Source organism: Dipodomys ordii, unplaced genomic scaffold (genome assembly GCF_000151885.1).
Source record: "Dipodomys ordii isolate 6190 unplaced genomic scaffold, Dord_2.0 Scaffold36, whole genome shotgun sequence".
NCBI classification, from domain to species: domain Eukaryota; kingdom Metazoa; phylum Chordata; class Mammalia; order Rodentia; family Heteromyidae; genus Dipodomys; species Dipodomys ordii.
Window position 1 is genome coordinate 5726805 of NW_012267252.1, and position 20746 is coordinate 5747550.

Sequence of the window (20746 nt, forward strand, 5' to 3'; positions counted from 1 at the left end):
GGAGGGGTCCTGAGCTAGAGGAACCTGTTGATCTGTAGTTCACGCTATATACAGTACAGGCAGTGGTAGAGCTTGGTGGGCTGCAGCACACGTGACAGGGTACGAGGCACTCCTACCTGCCCAGGAATTCAGATTGTCCAGGATAGGTTTCATCACATCCTGAGGCTTGCTTCCATCCTCCACCCGCAGCCTGTAGCCCAGCCGCCCTTCTTCCCAAAGGTCTGAACCTCATCGTCTGCAGAACGAAATGGGTACAGCCATGAATGACACAGATCAAACAGAGCAACTGTGCCAGCCATACGACTTCGAGAAGTTTACGGACATGCGACCCTTTTTGGAGAAGTATTGGTGAGTCCTGGTGAAGGGAAAGAGTTATGCCAAGGGCGAGGAAAGGGACTGAATGACAGTAAGAATTTCTTCCTCCCTTCTTCCTTCTCTTTCTTTCTCTTTTTCTCTCTCCTCTTCTTTCCTTCTTACCCCCTTCCCCCACTTGGTAACTGTCCTGGGGCTTGAATTTGGCCTGGGCACTGTCCCTCAGTTGTTCGGCTCAAGGCTAGTGCTCTACCACTTGAGCCACAGCGTCCCTTCCGGCTTTTTTCTTTTTGCTTATGTGGTGCTGAGGAATCGAACCCAGGGCCTCATGCATGCAAGGCAAGCACTCTACCACTGAGCCACCTTCCCAGCCCCGGCTTTTTTGGTTTTTAATTGGAGTTAAGACTCTCACAGCCTTTCCTGCCTGGGCTGGCTTTGAACCTCAAATCTCAGCCTTCTGAGTGTGAATTACAGGCTTGAGCCCTTGGCAACTGGCTCACTGTAGCACTTCAAAGAGATTTAGAGCTGGAATAAAGGATGCAGAAATAAGAAGGCACAGAGAGGAATATGGGAGAAGATAGAGGAAAAGGAAGACTAGTGTAGTGAGACCCAATCCATCTTGGAGGAATAAGATGGATTTGACCCATATGATCACCTTTCTTATTCTTTGTAGTTGTATGAGCATGTCTGTGTGCATAGTGTTCATGCCTAGAAACAGCCTTCCATACATAATGATCATGTTCTCGCTGCAACGTCGTAGAGTGGCTTTTCAGCTTCCCCAGGCATTTTGGCTTAGTCCTAAAATTCCTCAGAAGTGTTTGTGGGTTGACTTTATTTCCAACCAATTTGCCATTATATAACCAGGCAGAAGCTGTTGCCACATTCTTCTTACACCACGACCTTGGGTTAGTTTTAGGTGGAGGCTAGAAGATTCTGTCATTTACCTCCAACCTCATTGAGAAAGCAATGATTACAGAAATCTGGCTCTAGGCCTACTCTGTGGTAAGTATTTTATATACATTAACATTGCCAGGAAAGGAGCATTAACCCTTCTGTAAAAATAAGGAAAGACAAAAATGTCACACATAGGCCAGGTGCTGGTGGCTCATGCCTATAATCCTAGCTATTCAGGAGGCTGAGATCTGAGGATCACAGTTTAAAGCCAGCCTGAGAGGACAAGTCCTCATGAGACTCTTATCTCCAATTAACCATTCAAAAACCAGAAGTGGTACTGTGGCTCAAACTGGCAGAACACTAGTCTTCAGCAAAAAGCTCAAGGAAAGTGCCTAGACCCTGAGTTCAAGCCCCATAACTGACCAAAAAAAAAAAAAAGTCACACATGGTAGATGACCAAGTTGGAACTGTAATCTAGAGCATTCCCCCAAAGAAATGAGGGACGCTGGATGCCGGTGGCTACGCCTGTAATCCTAGGAACTCAGGAGACTGAGATCTGAGAACTGCAGCTCAAAGCCATGCCTGGCAGAAAAGTCTGTGAGATTCTTATCTCCAATTAAGCACCAATAAAGCCAGAAGTGGAGCTGTGACTCAAGTGGTACAGTGCTAGCCTTGAGCAAAAATGCTCAGAGACAGCAACCAGGCCCTGTGTTCAAGCCCTAGGACCTGCAGAAAAAGAAAGAAAAAGAAATGAATAGACATTCCTTTCAGCAGTATCACTCATAAGCTCATCCCCTGTAACTTCTATCTGCCAGGATATCCTCATTCCCCATAGTTCTGATCTACTTGCTGTTCATCATTGTGGGCCAGAACTATATGAAGACACGGAAGGGCTTCAATTTGCAAAGACCTCTCATCTTCTGGTCCTTCTGCCTTGCTGTCTTCAGGTAAGACAATTCCCTTCCCACTGCTTGTTCTTTAGCCCTTAAACTTCCATCTCATCTCTTTATTATTATTTTTATTTACTTTTGTGCCAGTACTGGGGCTTGAACTCAGGGTTGGGGTGCTGTCCCTTAGCTTTTCTGCTCAAGACTCTACCACTTGAACCACAGCTCCACCTCCAGCTTTTTTGGTGGTGAATTGGAGAATAGGAGTCTCATGAATTTCCTGCCAGGGATGGTTTCAAACCTCAATCCTCAGATTTCAGCCTCTTCATTAGCTAGGGTAACAGGTAGGAGCCCACAGGTGCCTGGCTTAAATTATTTATTTTATGTAGTTGTACAAAGGAGTTTCATTTCAACAAGCCAAATTATGAATACAATACATTTTGATCAATGCCAGCCCCATCTTATTCCTTTAAGTTTCCCAACAATCTCAAGTGCATTGACTCCTAGCTTCTTCTCTTCTTCTTCTTCTTCTTCTTCTTCTTCTTCTTCTTCTTCTTCTTCTTCTTCTTCTTCTTCTTCTTCTTCTTCTTCTTCTTCTCTCTCTCTCTCTCTCTGTTTAGTTGTGAACTCAAGACCTGGGTGCTGTCCCTGAAAGAAGGCCAGCACTCTACCATTTTGAGCCACAGCACCACTTCTGGTTTTCTGGTAGTTTATTGGAGATGAAAGTCTCAACAGCTGGGCACCAGCAGCTCACACCCGTAATCCTACCTACTCAAGAAGCTGAAATATGAGGATCATGGTTCAAAGCTTGCTGGGGCAAGAAAATCCATGAGACTCTTAACTTCAATTAACCACCAGAAAACCAGAAGTGGAGCTGTGGCTGAAAGTGGTAGAGTGCTGACCTTGAGCAAAAAAGCTTAGACAGCACCCAGGCCTTGAGTTCAAGCTCCCCACTGACCAAAAAGAAAAAGAAAAAATGCTGGCTTTCACTATGATCCTCAGATCTTAGCCTCTTAATAGCAAGGATTACAGGCATGAGTCACTGGAGCCTGGCTTCTACCCTACTCTATATTGGTTTTCCTTCCTCCCTCGACTCCAAGCTGGTAAGTCTTTGTTCTATCCCTTTTACACCCATGAAGTCTGTGCTTCAACAAATTTCTCCAGCAAGCCATACTCTTGGTTCCTAACTTTCTTTCCCAAGACTGCCCAACAACCTTCACACCTATCCCTCCTCTTCCTCCTCCTCCTCCTCCTCCTCCTCCTCTCTTCTTCTTTTTCTTCTTTTGGCAGTCCTGGGGTTTGAACTCTGGGCCTGAGCACTGTACCTCAGCTCTTCAGCTCAAGGCGAGCACTCTACCACTTGAGCTACAGCTCCACTTCTGGTTTTCTGGTGGTTTACTGGAGATAAGAGTTTCACGACTTTCCAGCCCGGGCTGGCTTTGAGCAGTGATCCTCAAATCTCAGGCTCCTGAGTAGCTAGGATTATAGGCGTGAACCACCAGCGCCCGGCTTGATATCCCTCCTTCTGATATTTTCTTCCCCTAATTTTTTTTTCATCTTCCCCATCTTGCCAGTATTTCCTCTGAATCTCCCACCCCATACCAAGAACTCTATTTTTCTTTTCTTTTTGTCAGTCGTGGGGCTTGAACTCTGGGCCTGAGCGCTGTCTCTGTGCTCTTCAGCTCAAGGCTAGCCCTGTACCGCTTGAGCCACAGCACCACTTCCGGTTTTCTAGTGGTTTATTGGAGATAAAAGTCTCCTGGACTTTCCTGCCTGGGCTGGCTTTGAACCATGATCCTCAGATCTCAGCCTCCTGAGTAGCTAGGATTACAGGAGTGAGCCACTGGCTCCTGGCTGTATTTTTTCATTTTTAATTCTACTTCTCTACAGTTCTTGGTCTTTGTCTGACCATCCTTTCCTATAGAATACTGGTTGGAGCTACCAGATTGGCCCTAGGAGCTCTGAAGCTGTAACCTCTACTCCTGGTGGAGTGGAGTGATGATGAAGCTTGAGACTTAATGACCTGCCAGACCAGGGGGAAGGGTGGATCGGTGCTAGGGAATGATCTTACACTTTCTTTCTCTGTCCTATTTCAGTATCATGGGGACAGTGAGGACATGGAGCTATATGGCCAATGTGATACTGACCAGTGGCCTAAAACAAACTGTGTGCTTCTCCTTCTTCACGGATCACATTGTAGTCAAATTCTGGTCGTGCCTTTTTCTTCTCAGCAAAGTTGTTGAACTTGGTGAGTGGCATGGCTTTGTTTATTTGGTGCCCAGTGATTTGTGTGCCTCCTCAGAGTTCTCCACTCCCCCCCACCCCCACCCCCGCCCCACGGTGCCCTAACAACACATCTCACTCCAGCTTCTCTCCAAATTCTGTGCCACAAACACCCTCCTCCCTATCCTGAGAATGCCTCCAGTGTCCCCCACACACGGTGTAGAGGGTAGTCCCAGCACTGGGTGCTATGCCAGTTATGACTCCCATTTCCCAGGAGACACGGTCTTCATCATCTTGCGTAAGCGGCCACTCATCTTTATACACTGGTTCCACCACAGCACAGTGCTGCTGTACACAAGCTTTGGATATAAGAACAAAGTGCCTTCAGGTGGTTGGTTTATGACCATGAACTTCGGTGTGCATTCCATTATGTACACCTACTACACTCTGAAGGCTGCTAAAATGAAGTACCCCAGAAGGCTTCCTATACTCATCACAAGCCTACAGATCCTGCAGATGGCTTTGGGAACCACCTTTGGCATCCTGAACTACGTTTGGAGACAGGACCATGGATGTCACACCACAACAGAACACTTCTTCTGGTCCTTTGTCCTGTATGCATCCTACTTAATCCTTTTTGCCCACTTCTTCTACCAAACCTACATGAAGCCTAAGGCCAAAAGCCAGTGAAGGGTTGGAGAGAAGGAACTACTGGGTCTCTCTTTTTCCCAGGGCACTAAGGTCAGGGCTTAGGTTTAGGAGAATGATTAGGGTTGCTTCCCTATATGGCTTCCCAATAGGATGTATACCCCTCTATGGCCGCAAGCAGCAGCCATAGAATGGGATACTTTGAAGTTTCTGTGTCTGATGTGTAGGCCAGCCAGGCCATTGGGGAAGGAGGCAGGATGGAGGAGAGTTCCTAGAATTACTCATATTTCTACCTAGAAAATCTTTCTTCTTACGTCTATTTTAAAATTAGAGATATCAACAATATTTTGGGGATTTGGGGAAGTGAGGGACTTCTGTGGTGGGAGAAGATTGCTGGCAATGGGGTGATCCTCAGTGGGGAAGCAGGAACGTGTGTGGAAGGTTAGAGGCACACACAGACACTCAATAAGAGTCCTAGGCCTGGTAGGCACTTCATAAATGTCTGTCACAGACCAGAATTTTATTGCTGATAGAGGGCTAAGCTTTCCCATAGAAACAGTGAGAAACAGGTGCAGAAAGGCGGAGTAACTTCTCTGAAGTCATAGGCTTCCTAAATTGCAAAACTGATCCCCGCAAGGAAGCAATTCAAGACCACACTTACCATTTGTCCTCCCGAGACCACGAGGTGGCGCCACAGCACCACCTCTGGCCAGGGCCAACGCTCCATCCACTTGCGCATCCCTTTGCTGTAGGAGTCCCGGCCTCCCTAGGCTGAAGGAGGTGAGTGAGACTGAACCCGACCAGCCTGGCCTTTTCAGCTTGTGGCTGCTGTGCGGGCAGCTCTCCTTTAGACGATGGGGGAGAAAGCAGGGAAGAGGGCCCAACCGCAACTCTAAATCATCAAGCCTTTGACAGTCCGCGCACGTTTATTTCATTGATCTTTGAAAATAGGGTAGGGGAGTCTGGAGAAGGCGGGAGGGGAGCCAAGGGTAAATTGGCTCCAAGGGAGCTGGTCCCAGTTCCTGGCCTTAGTCCCGGAGGCGGGAGTGGGGGTGGGCGCAATAGGGCCCAGTCCACCCCCTCGGGGGCTGCTAGGGGACAGGCCCCTTTCTGGAGCCAGCCGCCCTCTCCATCCCCGCCCCTCCGTCCCCCAGCGGCCCAAGCACCCTCTGAGACCTTGGGGCCAGGGCCAGCCAGTCTAGACAACCCCAGTCCGGGGAGGAGGTGAAGCACTGCCCCGCCCTTGGGGGTGTGATCCACAGGCCCCGCCGCTCATACGGGCCGTTCGACGGCATACTGACACGGGCTGAGGTTGGCGGCCGCGGGCGGCCCGGGCACCGCGGGGTAGCTGAAGGAGGCGTGCTGTTTGGCCTTGAGCCTCAAGCTGGCCAGGCTCGAGTTACACGGGTCCCGGTAGACGTAGGGGGAGGAGGCGGCGGCGGCGGCCGCGGCGGCGGCGGCCGAGGCGTAAGGGCAGGACACAGCCCCGGAGGACACGGCCGCAGGAGCCAGCCCCGGAGGTGCCCCGCCCAGGCCCTGCAAGGCCCCGGGCCCTGGCACGGTGCCCGGGGCAGCGGCCGCCGAGGGCACCATGGAGGCGGCGATGGAGCTGGGTGGTGAGAAGACGGGCTGCGAAGCCAGAGGCCCCACATTGACCGAGTTGAAGGCGAAGGGGAAGGTCTTGGCGGCGAGCGGCGGGCCGAGCGCCTTGGGCGGCCAGTTGCCGTAGGAGTAGCCGGGGTACACCTCCTCGTAGGGCGGCACCAGCCCCCCGAGCGGCGCCGCGAAGCCGCCCTTGCACAGCTCCGCCTGCTGGCTGCGCTCGCGCTTCCGCCACTTGGCGCGCCGGTTCTTGAACCACACCTGCGGGCGCGGGAGACAGGCTGTCAGGACGCCCGGCGCCGCGGGACGGGGACCTCGGAGGCCGGTAGAGGGGCAGATCAGTGGGTGACCCGGATGAGGGGTTCGAACCTGGGCCGTGGGAGGATAAATGAGGCCAAGGGTCTGGAGACTGAAAGGAAGGGGAGGAGGGCGCGGAGCGGGTGACGGCCACAGGGTGGGGGAGAGTAGCCTGCGATCAAGTGTGGGGGGGGAGGGTGCTGAGGGAGGGGAACCGAGTCCAGGACAAAGAAATGAGCGTTCCGGAGCGATCGGAACCCTAAGAGCAGAGCTGAAAAGTTGGAGGGCGCTGGGCTGCGAACCGCAGGCCCGAGGAGTCGGGGAGGGGCGGGGCCGGGGGCGGGCTGGGCTGGCAGGGCAGCCTCGCGATCTGTTGAGGGTCCCGCAGAAGGGAGATCGGGGGTCTCCCGAGTGGGGAGGGGGGGTGAGGAGGGCGGCTAGCCAGGGCCGTACCCGCACTCGGGCTTCGGTGAGGTTGGTCCACACGGCGATCTCTTCCCGCGTGCTCATGTCGGGGTAGCGGTTCCTCTGGAAGGTCGCCTCCAGTTCCTGCAGCTGCTGGCTGGTGAAGTGCGTGCGCTGCCGTCGCTGCTTCTTCTTCAGCGAGCCGTCCTCCGGGGAGCCCCCGGGCAGCGAGGTCGAAGCTTTCTCGGAGTCTGAGTAGCAGGATGAGGCCGATCCTCCAGCTCGGGGGACCTCTTCAACCTCCCCTCTGGCTCTCACCCAGGTTGCTACTTCGGGTTTCCCAAGCGCCCCCTTCCCCCGCCCCCCCCCACTGGGGAGCTGAACTGTTATGAACTCCACCCCCCACCCCCGGAAGGGCGCGCTCACCACTGTGCTCTTGGCCCTTGCAGCCGTGATCTGGGAGCGGAGGATGTGGAGTGCCCGCGTCTGACAGCGACAGGGCCGGGCTCCGGGCCTCTGCCTCGCTGAGCAGCCCGAACTCCATGGAGGGAAGGTTCTGGAAGGAAAAGGCAGACCAGGTTAACAGGGGTGGCTGTGTGTGTGTGAAAAAAATCACAGGCTATCCCAGATCCCAGGTCCTAGTAAGGTTTCACCACCCGTTCCTTGCTCTCTTTCTCAGTCACCAACAGAAAGCCACCCTGAGTGGGTTGAGCTCCGATAGCGTGAGAAATAGCAGCCGAAGAGGAAAATGGTGTGTGCTGGGAGGTTTTAGGCACCTCCTAGACTTTGTTGCCTGTAGGGCATCTTGAACTCTGCCCGCTGCACAGTTGGTGTTCCCCATTTATTGAATTAAGGAAAGTGCAGTCTACTGGCATCACACCCTCGATTCCGCCGCGCCTGAAGACTTCTCAGTAGCCCTATAACCTCATACGTGCCTCTCTGCCAACCACACCTTCCAGACCCCTGGAACATATATTTCACCTTCCATGGGACAGATGTTATTTGGGGCTGGGAAGGTGGCTCAGTGGTAGAGTGCTTGCTTTGCATGCATGAAGCCCTGGGTTCCATTCCTCAGCACCACATAAGCAGAAAAAACTGGAAGTGGCGCTGTGGCTCAAGTGGTAAAGCACTAGCCTTGAGCTGAAGAGTTGAGGGACAGCACCCAGGCCCAGAATTCAGGCCCCATGACCGACAGAAAAAAAAAAGAATAATAACTAGTATCACTTATGGTACTTACTGTGAACCTTTGTCTCATTAGCTGCACAGAATACATCATGATTAGGTAACTGATACAGGTAATTGAATATCCCTTATCCAAAATGTTTGGAATCAGAGGCTTGAGATTTCAGACTTGGGGCGGGGGGAGCAGCGGGAATTGAGAATATTTATATTGATTTACAAGTTAAGTATCCCTAACCTGAAAATTTAAAACCCAAAGTACACTAAAGAAGTCTCAGACTTCAGAATATTTTGGATTTTGGACCTTCAGATGCTGAACTTGTATTACTTTTTTCAGCTGAGGAAACTGAGCTCTGTGTGTGTATGTGTGTGTGTGCACGCGCGTGCGCGTGCGTGCCAGTCTTGGGGCTTGAACTCAGGGCATGGGCACTGTCCTGGAGCTTCTTTTGCTCAAGGCTAGCACTCTACCACTTGAGCTATAGCACCACTTCTGGCTTTTTCTGTTTATGTGGTGTTGAAGAATGGAACCGAGGACTTCATACCTGCTAGGCAAGTACTCTATCACTAAGCCACATTCCCAGCCCCAGGGAACTGAGCTTTGAAGTAACTTGGTTAAAGTCACAGAGCTTGCAAGTGGTGACCTAGTCCCTCCAGGTTGGTGGAACTCGTGAATGTTTTCCTTTGTTTGCTTTTTCACCATGTGTTTCCTAGGATTCAGCTCAGACTCCAGCCTGGCTTTGCTTGAGTCTCTTTCCATGAAGACAGTCCCTGCTTTTGTCTGTTTTGGTGATAATTTCTGAAGAGATTTTGTTTGAATAAAGTGTCCCAATATAAAAACCAAATGTGAAAACCATAGAGTATTTGGGTGCTATCTGTCTCTTGTCTGCTCACACACGTCTCACATCCATCTCAGACTGGCTTCTAGCAGCCCACTCCAGATAATAGGCCTGCCTGCACCACTAAGACCTTCTTCCTGTCAGTCCTCCCTAACCCAAGAGCCTACTAGGTCCCTCTTCATGTTTCCCCCTCTGATAAGACCATGAGAAAGGGGCAGACTCTGGCTGCTTCTTTATTAGAGAACAGGAGTCAAGGGACAGGGTATACAGCTAGGTGGGACGATCTCTTGGTTCCCCAAATTCCCTCCCCGTTATCAGGAACTTGACGCAGGCTTCATGGAGTGGCATTAATAGGGTGCATTAGTCTAGATTGAGATGTGTGTCACTTGGCTGCTCTGAGTTTCTGAGGAGCCTTTCTCAAGGAGGTACAGATGGGCAGCGGCCTGTGTTTGTACATAGTAATGCTCCTTCAAGAACTCAGTGAGCACAGCTGAGCCAGGCTGAGAGTGGAACAGGGGTCAACCTATGGGGTTCAGAAACAGTCCCTGCTGTTTCATAGGCAGAGGGTCTTAACCTTGGACCTTTTTTTATTGGGTTGGAAAGGAATAGCTGGAGAGAACCCAGGAAGGAAGGAAGGAAGGAAGGAGGGAAGGAAGGAAGGAAAGAAGGGAAGGAGGGAGGGAGGGAAGGAGGGAGGGAAAAGGGGAAGGGAGGGAGGGAAGGAGAGAGGGAGGGAAGGAGGGAGGGAGAGAGAGAGAGAGAGAACTCAGGCCTGGAGGGAGGTATGCTTCACTTATCTCTTTTTCCTGGTCTGAAATCAGTATCCAGACCTTGGAACTGGAAAACTTAGGCTCCACTGGAAGGGAGAGGCCCTTGGGAGGGACTTGTGGCATTCTTTTTTTTTTTTTTGTCGGTCGGGGGACTTGAACTCTGGGCCTGGGCGCTGTCCCTCAGCTCTTCAGCTCAAGGCAAGTGCTCTACCACTTGAGCTACAGCGCCACTTCCGGTTTTCTGGTGGTTTATTGGAGATAGGAGTCTCACGGTCTCCTGCCCGGGCTGGCTTTGAACCGTTATCCTCAAATCTCAGCCTCCTGAGTAGCTAGGATTACAGGCGTGAGCCACCAGTGCCCGGCATAACTTGTGGCATTCTTGACCAGAAGTTCTTCCCAAAGATGAGGAGGGCTCAGAACTGAAAGCTAGAAAAAAGGGGTACTCTGAGGTTTGCCCTTTCCTCAGACCCCGAGTGACCTTGAAATTCAAACCATGCATGGGACAACACACAGCAGAGGAAAGGGACAGAGAGGCTTGCCTGTGGTAAAAACTAGGTCCTATTACCATTCATCCTTTAGTCTTTTTGGGCTCCTGACTTCTAATTTTCCAACCTCCCCCGCCCCTCTCCTGCTACCCCCACCAGCATTTCACCTGGGTCTTGATTTCATCCTCTATTTTGGCAGAGGGAGGCAGGGTAAGGAGGGATAAGCACCAAAGTAAAAGACAAAGCCAAGAAAGCAGTACAGACTGTTCTCAAAGACTGACAGACAGACAGACAGACAGACACACACACACACAGAGGCTGCCACTCAGACACAATGAGCACTTGGACTTGGAGTTCAAGGGACACAAACACACACTCTCCCACACATATGCTCCTATATTCAGGCAGACAGAAACACACCAGCATAGAGTCTCTTCTGTCTGTGACAGGGACAGCTGCCTGGGTTGTTTGGAGATAGCTGTTCCCCTCCCCCTTCCCTCGCTGGCCCCTCTGAACCTCCAGCTCTCAGTCCCGGGAGCTCAGAACTCATGTGTGGGGGAGAAGAGGCCAAGGGGTGCAGGGAATGGTGGACACTCAGTGGCTGTTGTAGATACCCTGTTTGGCTGATAGGCTTCTTCTCGAGGTAAGGAGGGGGTAGCAAGGAGGAATGGAAAGTGCCAGGCTCCTCTGAGGAAGGTAATCTGGTATGGACCTAAACAATTCAATTTGAAGTGTATATCTGGATGTTGGTTCCTTAGTTTTACTAGCTGTGTTTTCTTGGCAAGTTACTTTCCCTCTCTGGGCATATTACATATTTCATCATATCTAAAAGAGAAATCACAATCCTTTTCTCCACCTGCCTCCAGGGCTGTTGAGACAAGACACACTATATAGCTCATACTGGCCTCAAACTCATGATCCTCTGCCTCAGCCTCTTGAGTGCTGGGATGGGGTGATAAGGATGGACCTGGCTCTGCCTTCAGTATTGTTGTAAGGTTTACATAACATATAACATATAAAAGGGTGTGGGGATAAACCTCTTGAGAATTTAGGCATTAAGTTAGACAATTAAGGTAAATAAGGGGATGAGTTCAGGTGATCCTGGGGCATGAGTTTATTGAACTCACTAGTGCTTCAACTTCCCCAGGCTATGTTCTTCTCTGAAGAACAGAGAAGAGCATGTTGCATTTCAGAGATGGCCCAGTCAATAAAGAAATAGCAAGTTGGGCACAGTAACCTAAGCTAGAAGTCACATTGGAGACCTGGGACTGACAAAGGAAGAAGAAAGCCTTTGGGCTCGTGAATGGGTTAGTAACAGGCAAGAAGCAGCCAGGGCTGAGAAGAGCCCCTCATTGTGAAATGACAGAGAGGGAAAGAGCTCTAGAGTCAGGAAGCATAGGAGAGATGGAAGGGTGGGGCATCTGTCTTCTGTGTCTGTGGCCTTTCCTCTCATCTGGATGGGTTAGTCAGGCAAAGGCTGGGGGCGCCAAGCTGTTGTCTGAGCTGGAGACAGGCTGGCTGAGGATTAAGCTCCCCCAAACTGCTGGAGGTCAGGAAGCTAGAGAGTTGGGACTGAGGCCAAGGACTTCATCTCACTCAATGGATAGGGAGGAATAGTGTGGAAGCTGCAGAATTGGTTGATGCTGGTAGAAAATACCAGGCAGGGCCAAAGAGAGCCAAAAGATCACAGTAGTAGTGAGTTCATCTAGAGCATGACTGACTGCTCCATCCCCAGTCTGTGTGTGTGTGTGTGTGTGTGTGTGTGTGTGTGTTGCCGGTGGGGGTGGAAAGGCACACTATGGCTTGAATTCAGGGTCTGAGCCCTGTTCTTTTTCACCCAACGCTAGTACTCTACTACTTGAGCCACATCTTAGCTTTTTGGTGGTTAATTGGAGATAAGAGTCTCACAGGCTTTTTTGCATATGCTGGCTTCCACTGGTGATTCTTAGATCTTAGCCTCCTAACTAGCTAAGATTACAGGTGTGAACCACTGGCATCTGGCTCACCACCAGTCTTGCTCATATATTTTGCTGGGGAATGAGGCCTGGGGAATGATACCATGGTATCATGATCGCAAGCCTAGGCCTAGGGAGGATAGTGGTCCCATAGATGTGCTGATTCCAAAGTATAGACTTGCTTAACAAGAAATGTACTAATTACCTTACTCATGTAAATGTAACCCCTCTGTACAGCATCTTTACAATAAAATAAAGATTAAAAAAATACAGACTTATCTTGGACCAGCATGAACAAAATATTTGTTCAGGATATATTCAAGTGGAAAGCAGATTATGGGCCAGTAAGACAAGATGTAGAAGTAATGGCTTCCATGGAATATAAGCTCATGGCAAGAGGAAACTTCATGAGAACCCAGATAAATCTTGCAGCCAAAGGAGTAAAGCAAAGTTACCAGTGGAGAATCCATGATAAGTTGCAATACTAATGCCTGAGGCAGGAGGCATAACCTGGGACTTCAATGGGAGAAAACTTTCTTCTTATGCAGAGGAAATGAAGAGGGGCTGGACTGGTGACGCTGTGGTTCAACTCAGCAAGTAGAAAGCTGGGAAAGCATGAAAACCAAGGTCCTAAACTAGTGTAGCGCTGTCATGGAAATGTGAGATGGAAGTGAGGTTCTTCAATAGTCTAAGCCATTCAAAATGATGAACACCTAGAATCTATGGCGTGCAGATGTCAACAAAGGAAGACACGTTTGCCCATAATCCTACAATGAAACCTCAAGACCCAGGTGGAGGCACAATGATTCGATACACTCAAGTTACCAAGGGTTCAATCAGGGGATCAAAGAAATAATCCTATAGGATTCTCAGGGTATGTCCCTTGCATTCTTCTTTCTAAAAGGGATCCCTAAGAATGGTAAAGCCCAGACCTTGTCCACAGTTTAGGGAGATAAACAAGCATACAATGGGAAAATAGAGCACATAGTTCTCACTCTCAGGCTATGGGAGATCAGAAGTGGGAGCCCTGGGGCTGGGACTCAGAAAACGTAGGTGCGTGGCTGAAGTGGGAGTTGAGAAGGCAATGGCGGACAAGCCTTTCTAAACAACACTGCAGTATTAGGCGCACTCAGAGGACAACAAGGAGCCTCACTTGGTCTCTGTCTCAGCGTGGGCAATGGGAGACCAGGAAAAAAATGATTGAGGAGATTGAGAAGTCTCTGTTGAGAGACAAGTACTGATTCAGTCTAGGTTAGAGTATCTTCAAGCTTTTCCATCAAAACAAAACAAAACAAAACGTAAGTGGCTGGGTGCTGGAGGCACCTGTATTCCTAGCTACTCAAGAGGCTGAAAACTGAGGATTGCAGTTCTAAGCCAACCCAGGCAGAAAAGTCTATGAGACTCTTACCTCCATTTAACCACCAAAAAGCCAGAAGTGGAGCTGTGACTCCAGTCGTAGAGTTCTTAGCCTTGGGCAAAATAGGTCAGGGACAGCATCCAGGCCCTGAGTTTAAGCCCCAGGGTCAGCATACAGCATACACGTGCACATGCACACACGTACACACAATTTGTAAGTGGCCAGGCACTGGTGGCCCATGCTTATAAGAAGGCTAAGTCCTGAAGGATTGTGATTCAAAGCCAGCCTGGGAAGAAAAGTATGTAAGACTCCATCTCTAAATTAACCAGCAAGAAGCATGGTGCAAGTAGTAGAACACTAGCCAGGAATGAGCAAGCCAAGGGAGAGAATAAGGCATTGAATTTAAGCCTGAGAAACACCACCACCAACAACAAAATTCTAAGTGCAGGGAATAGTGGTGTATACCTGTAGTCCCTGGACCCAGTAGGCTGAGATGGGAGGATCTTGAATTTGAGGCTAGCTTGGGTTACATAGCAAATTCCAGGCCAGCCTAAGCAATATAGCAAAACCCTGTCTCAACACCACCACCATCAGCAAAAACCATCACACCATCCCTAGGATCAGTAAAAGAAAACTAGAGGCAAGACCCGAAATAGTGGCTATTAGTTTAAAACAACTCAGATCTCTAGCTTTTCTCTTTTTCCTTCCTTCCTTCCTTCCTTCCTTCCTTCCTTCCTTCCTTCCTTCCTTCCTTCCTTCCTTTTCTTTCTCTCTCTCTCTCTTGCTTGCTCTCTTTCTCTACCCCACCCTCTTTCTTCTTTCTTTTACTAGCTGAGCACTTTACCACTGGTTCTACCCCTAGCCTCTCTAGGGGATGCTTGATTTTAAAAATTCAAGCAAAATTTGCATTCTATACCATACTTTAATCTCACATTTAAATATAAAAGTGAAGTGTGCATTTAAGGAAGTGTGTGTGTGTGTGCATGTAGTGTGTGTGCCTTCCCCCCAGTCTGTGTATGTGGGGTGTGTGTGTGTGTGTGTGTGTGTGTGTGTGTGTATGTGTGTGTGTGTGTGTGTGTGTGTGTGTGTGTGTGCTGGTCTGGGGCTTGAACTCAGGGACTGGGCACTGTCTCTGAGCTTTATTTTTTGCTCAGGGCTGGCACTCTACCACTTGAACCACAGCTCCACTTCCAACTTTTTTTGGAAGTTTATTGGCAACATGAGTTTCATAAACTTTCCTGCCTGGCTAGCTTCAAGCCACAAACCTTAGACCTCAGCCTCTTGAAGAGCTAGGATTATAGGCATGAGCCACCAGGACCTGGCTCCCTGGAGGCTTTAGGTAACATCACCACACAGGGAAGATGGAGCCGCTAGCCTGTTGTGTCATATCCCTCTCACTCCCACCCCTGCCTGCTCCACACACATATCAAGCAGCCTTGTTCCAAATTATGGGAGTCACTGAATATTTGTAGGTTGGGAATAACATAGAAGAGTAGCATCTTTGGGCTGGGAAGGTGGCTCAGTGGTAGAGTGCTTGCCTTGCATACAGGAGGCCCTGGGTTCGATTCCTCATAAGCAGAAAAATCCAGAAGTGGTGCTGTGACTCAAGTGGTAGTGCACTTGCCTTGAGCCAAAGAGCTCAGGGGCAGCGCTCAAGCCCAGAGTTCAGGCCCCACGACAGACAAAAAATAAAAATAATAAAAAAAATAGAGTAACATCTTTGTGAGCAGAGTGGATCAGGAAAGAGAGAGATAGGGAAAGGGGGACTATGAAAGTATGAAGAAGGCAACAGAAGTTGGGCATGCTGGTGGCTCACACCTGTAATCGTAGCTACTCAGGAGGCTGAGATCTGAGGATTGCGGTTGGAAGCCAACCTGGGCAGGAGAGACCATGAGACTCCTATCTCCAATAAAAACCACCAGAAAACCGGAAGTGGCGCTGTAGCTCAAGTGGTAGAGCACTGGCCTTGAGCTGAAGAGCTGAGGGACAGCGCCCAGGCCCAGAGTTCAAGTCCCACAACTGACAAAAAAAAAAAAAAAAGTTCCCGTGAAGGCTCTTCTCTCCAATTAACCACTGGGAAACTGGAAGTGGTGCTGTGGTGCTCAAGTGGTAGAGTGCTTGCCTTGAGCTGAAGAGCTCAGGCACAGTGCCCAGGCCTTGAGTTCAAGTCCCACAACCACCAACTGACCACTGACAAAAAAAGGAAAAAAAAAGACACCAGAGCTAGGCGTGATGATGCATGCCTATAATACCTATAATTCCAGTACTCAGAAAACCTAGACAGGAGAATATTAAGTTAGGTCAACCTCAAACAAACAACAAAAAGAAAGCCCTAAGAAGGAAAATGGAAAAGGAGAGAGAGAGAGTTTTGCAAGCATTTCCATAGCTCTCTTTTGTCTCACTATCTTCTATTCCTTTTTCTTATGATCACTGGTATTAAGGGTCTGTAGCAGAGACCTATGGTATCTCAAAGCTCAGGATCTAATAACTCCTTTAGGTTAACTGCCATCTCCCTTACTCATACTCTAGCAGGCATCACTTAGAGTGAACAGAGAAGATAGATTAACCAGGCCCTATTCCTCCTTCCTAGACTTGAATTCCTGGGCCCATATATACATCCTTGAGCAGGATGCAGGTGGAGTTCAGATTAGAATATCTGGCCCAGTAGAAAGATTGATCCCTTGGAGAACTCTCCAGGTTCTTTGAGTGAGGCAGGGGTGATGGCTGGCACCTGAAGTACCTTAAAAACCTTCCCATTTAGGAAAGTCAATGAGACTCTAATTTTCAATTAACTACCAAAACAGCCAGAAGTGAAGCTGTGGCTCTAATGATAGAGCTCTAGACTTGAGCACAAAAACTCAGGGACAGCACTCAGACTCTGTTCAAGCCCCAGGACTGGCACAATAAACAAACATATAAATAAGAAGCTTCCTGTGGCTGGATCAGAATCAGGACAGATATGACCAGGCTGTTGAAAGGCTCAAGACCTCATCCTCATCCTTCCAAAGGCAGAGTCTGTGGTTGCAGAGGACCTACAGTTTGGGTAGACTATCAGTAGCAAAGCTTCTGGGGCTTCTCCACTTGCAAAGGGCTTTCCCATACAAGATTTCATTTAACTCTCATAATCATCCTGCATGGCAGGAACAGCCATTCCCACTTTCTAACAAGGTAGGAAAGCATCAAATTGTTCAAAATTGCATAGACTGTGGATCTCAAAATAGTAATAATAATAATCAGAGAGGAAGAAAGAAACAGGAGAGAAAGGAAGAGAAAGAAATAGGAAAAGAGAGAAAGTGGAAGGAAGAGAAAGAAACACAGAGACATGGTTGAGCCATTCTGCTCATTGCATGCCTCCCCACTTCCACTGGCAGCCATTTGTGATGACTTACACCGATCTCCCAATCTCTGAAGGATTCCATTTCTACTTCTGACCTCTATCACCTCTCTGAAAAGGAGTTCTGAAAGTTGGCTGCCCATTGTGTCCAAAGATGTTTTCCTATCCATTCCAAGGTTCCAAGGTTACATTTACTTCAACTCTAAAAAGTTCCCTCATCTCCGGTTTCTGCATTTGAGGAGCAAGCAAGTCTTCTGCTTATTTATGTCTTTTATTGTGTTGTAGATTTCCATCCTATTTTATGTCCCAAACTTTGAATTGCTCAATTGCTTTCTCCAGCAATCCTCCCAGGCTCCTCCCCTTTTTGCCATTCTTTTTTTTTTTTTTTGAGACAGAATCTAACTATGCAACCTAGGTTGGCCTCTATGACTTCTAACAAGATTTTCCTGGCCCAGTTTCCTAAATACTGAGATTGCAGGTGAGAACAACCATACGTGGCTCTCTTTCCTTTTCTTTCTTCCTGTTTTTCTGGTGCTTATATCAAACTCAGAACCATGCCTGTATAAGACATCTCTTTTATAACTGAGCCAACCCTATTCTCTAGTTCTTCTCTAGGCCTATAGCATCTCCCTAGGAGCTAGTGACCATGCACACCTTCAGCCACATGGTTTTATACAACACTAAAGGAAGATTCGGTCTTTTGTTTCGAATCATCTTTGTTATGATGCCATTCATTTTGGCCTTTTTAACAAAAGCAAAACTTTTGAATCTTTGGGGAACTATCTGTGATGCAGAGTCCTTCATTTCATCCATAATATCAATGATTCTTCAAAGGCAATGAAAGCACAAGCCCCTGAAATGTATTAGAATGTGATAGGGGCAGTTGAGAGTAGAACTATTTTTATCAAAAGAGGGTAAGGGACAAATAAAGGTTGAAAAACAATGTCCTAGCTGTGATCTAAGCAAACTTTAGAACTGATTCATAGAGATGAGAACATGGGGAATGTGTATTATATGTCACTCACACGTTTAAGATGAGACAAGGGCTGAGACCCACTTATTTTGATTACTCATTGCTAAACAGTGTTTTGGACTTGTCTTTGTGAAAACTCAGTCCTGGTTGAGTTGTCTTGTTCACTTGCATAGATTCAGAGAGTTCTCTCTAATTGTTCTCTTCTGCTTAACTGGGCTGTAGTTAAGTGTTGGGAGGTCAGGGTGGGTGATCACTCTAATGGGCCTAGAGGAATCAGGGTCCTCCCCTAGCCCCCCCCCAAAAAACAAAGCAAACAGGAAGGTTGAGACATCTTCCCCAGTAGGATTTAAAGGAACATATAGGTGGGCTGGGAAGGTGGCTCAGTGGTAGAGCGCTTGCCTTGCATGCCTGAGGCCCTGAGTTCCATTCCTCAGCACCATATAAGCAGGAAAAAAAGCCGGAAGTGGCGCTGTGGCTCAAGTGGTAGAGCACTAGCCTTGAGCTGAAGAGCTGAGGGACAGCGCCCAGGCCCAGAGTTCAGGCACACATGACAGGATCCCAAAAAATAAAAAAAGGTACATATAGGTGCTATGTTGGACCCAATGGTCTGGATTCCACATGTTTCCTTCCCACTTTCTTTTAGCCAACAGGACCACATTGGGGATTAGAGGCTGAAAGATCAAAGGGGGGGGGGAGAGGAGAAAGACCATATATAGTTTGCTTGGCTAAGGGGCTATGGCTCTCCCCACTGGCAGGCCCCTGTCCCCTAGAGGAACCTTGAATCAGCTGATGCTCAAAAAGGAGTCCGGGAGTGTCTGATCAGTTGTATTGGATTTGGACATTAATTCTGGGTTTGTGAGGAAACCGAGGTTATCAGGGGTTCGTTTGGGCTCTTCACTGCCCTGCTCTCGCCCTTTGTGCCCTCTGCTTTCCTTCCCGGTCCCGATTCACTAGCAGCTGGCCATCTCTCCTCAAATTTGGATTCTACAAGTCCAGAGTGATGCTCGGATCTATTTTGAGGTGGGGAGGGGATGTCTCCCAACCACACTCAGCCACCAGGCCGGGCTGCATCTTTTACTTTCACTCTCAGCTCACCTCCCGCTCCTGGGGCAGGAGGAGCAGAAAGAAGTTCTTTTAAAGTGTAAGCGGGGCTTTCAGGTGACCCATCGCAGCCGACCCCATCGTACACGCAGGAACTGGGCAGACTCTGCTGGGTAGATGGACATGCCACTCGGCCAGGGACATTCTGTCCACCACTGCCGAAAAACAGCGCCTGCTCTGGTGAGACCCACTTTGCCACCTCGGACATTCTATCTGCTCCCAGCCCTAAGCGTCTTGGATATTCTGAGGGGACCCCAGGTCGGACCCATGCAGACCATGACACCCCAAGTTAAACCAAGCTGACCTGCCCGAGTAAGTCTTCCAGTCTGGGCTCTGCCGCTCTCACGGCGGACGTCCGACCCCAGTCACTGCCTGACTCTCACCGCACCGCTCCGTCCGACCGCGCAGCAGCTGAGAAGGGAAGCGTGTGCGACCCAGGCGCACCTCGCTCCCAGACCCCGCAGTCTGCCCCCAGCCTGGCGACGTCAACGGCCCGCATGCTGGGCGGCCGCCTCGCTCTCCCCCGGATGACCCGGGCCTCCGCCACCCGTTTCGCCCCCTTGGCCGTCTACCCTGTGCCCCCAGATTCCAGGATACTTTCTTGTAGTGATTTCTAGACTTCCCACTCAGCTGCGTGGAGCTCCTGTCCTGGCTTCGAGGCTCCGACTTCGCTCTTGATCCCCAAGTCTTCGGTCCCAGGTCTCCCGTGTCCTTACCCCAACTTTCCTTACGCCCAAGTACGTCCGCCCTTCCAACCTCGACCCGTCCCCCAAGCACCGGAGTTCAGCTGTCCCCGATCTCCATTTAGGAGTCCCGGAACCAGCCATGGTCCTTTGACCCCTTGCGCTCCTGTCCCCCTCTTGGTCAAGCACTCACGGTGCGTCCTGCAGCAGGCAGACTCCCGTTAGAGGCGGCGGCGGCAGTCGGGAGCGCAGGCTGGGGCCACGGGCCGGGCACCCGGCCGGGGTGGGGGCCGCCCCCCGCTCCCGGTCGGCCGCTCCGCTCCGGCGCTCCTAGACGCACGAAGCGAGAGTGAGCTTCGCAGTGGACTGCCACCCTCCACCGGCGCCCATTCACTTTATGGCAGCCCAGGGCGCCCCCAGCCCTCGGCTGCGAGCCGCGCTCCTCAGGGCCCGCCCCTTTCCAGCTGCGCTGCCCGGGCTCCACCCTTTCCAGCTGTGAATATCCAGGCTCCGCCCCCAGGGGAGGGATCTGGCCCAAAGCCCCGTCCTCTAGCCAATCAGAAGCGCTTCTCCGCAACCAGACCCCCCCCCCCGCCTCGCATCCCCACGTGGCCGGGACCCGGTGCTCGGGCTAGGAGGCTTTGACAGAGCAAAACCAGCCCAAGTAGCTCTGTCACGTAGCTCCGGACCGTGGTGGCTGGCTGACGGTAAAGTCAGCGAGTGAGGAGGAACAGAACAGAGAGGAGAGGAGTGCTGGGCGCCAGGTGGGGAAGGCACGGCCGGCCCCCGCGTCTCAGCTCGCAGA

General features: G+C 50.1%; 2 protein-coding genes across 2 annotated transcripts; one reads left to right on the plus strand and one right to left on the minus strand.

Moving 5' to 3' along the window:
- The first annotated feature begins 247 nt into the window (after window positions 1-247).
- Window positions 248-5006, plus strand: Elovl3 (ELOVL fatty acid elongase 3). The gene is made up of 4 exons (XM_013017592.1): window positions 248-348; window positions 2022-2153; window positions 4190-4341; window positions 4591-5006. The coding sequence occupies exons 1-4, from the start codon at window positions 248-250 to the stop codon at window positions 5004-5006; spliced, it is 801 nt and encodes a 266-aa protein (XP_012873046.1).
- Window positions 5007-5871: 865 nt separating this feature from the next.
- Pitx3 (paired-like homeodomain 3) lies at window positions 5872-20266 on the minus strand. Its single transcript, XM_013017694.1, has 4 exons — window positions 20135-20266; window positions 7695-7824; window positions 7317-7519; window positions 5872-6827 (listed from the first exon to the last, which is right to left on the minus strand). The coding sequence occupies exons 2-4, from the start codon at window positions 7810-7812 to the stop codon at window positions 6237-6239; spliced, it is 912 nt and encodes a 303-aa protein (XP_012873148.1). The 5' UTR covers window positions 7813-7824; window positions 20135-20266; the 3' UTR covers window positions 5872-6236.
- Between the last annotated feature and the right edge of the window lie 480 nt (window positions 20267-20746).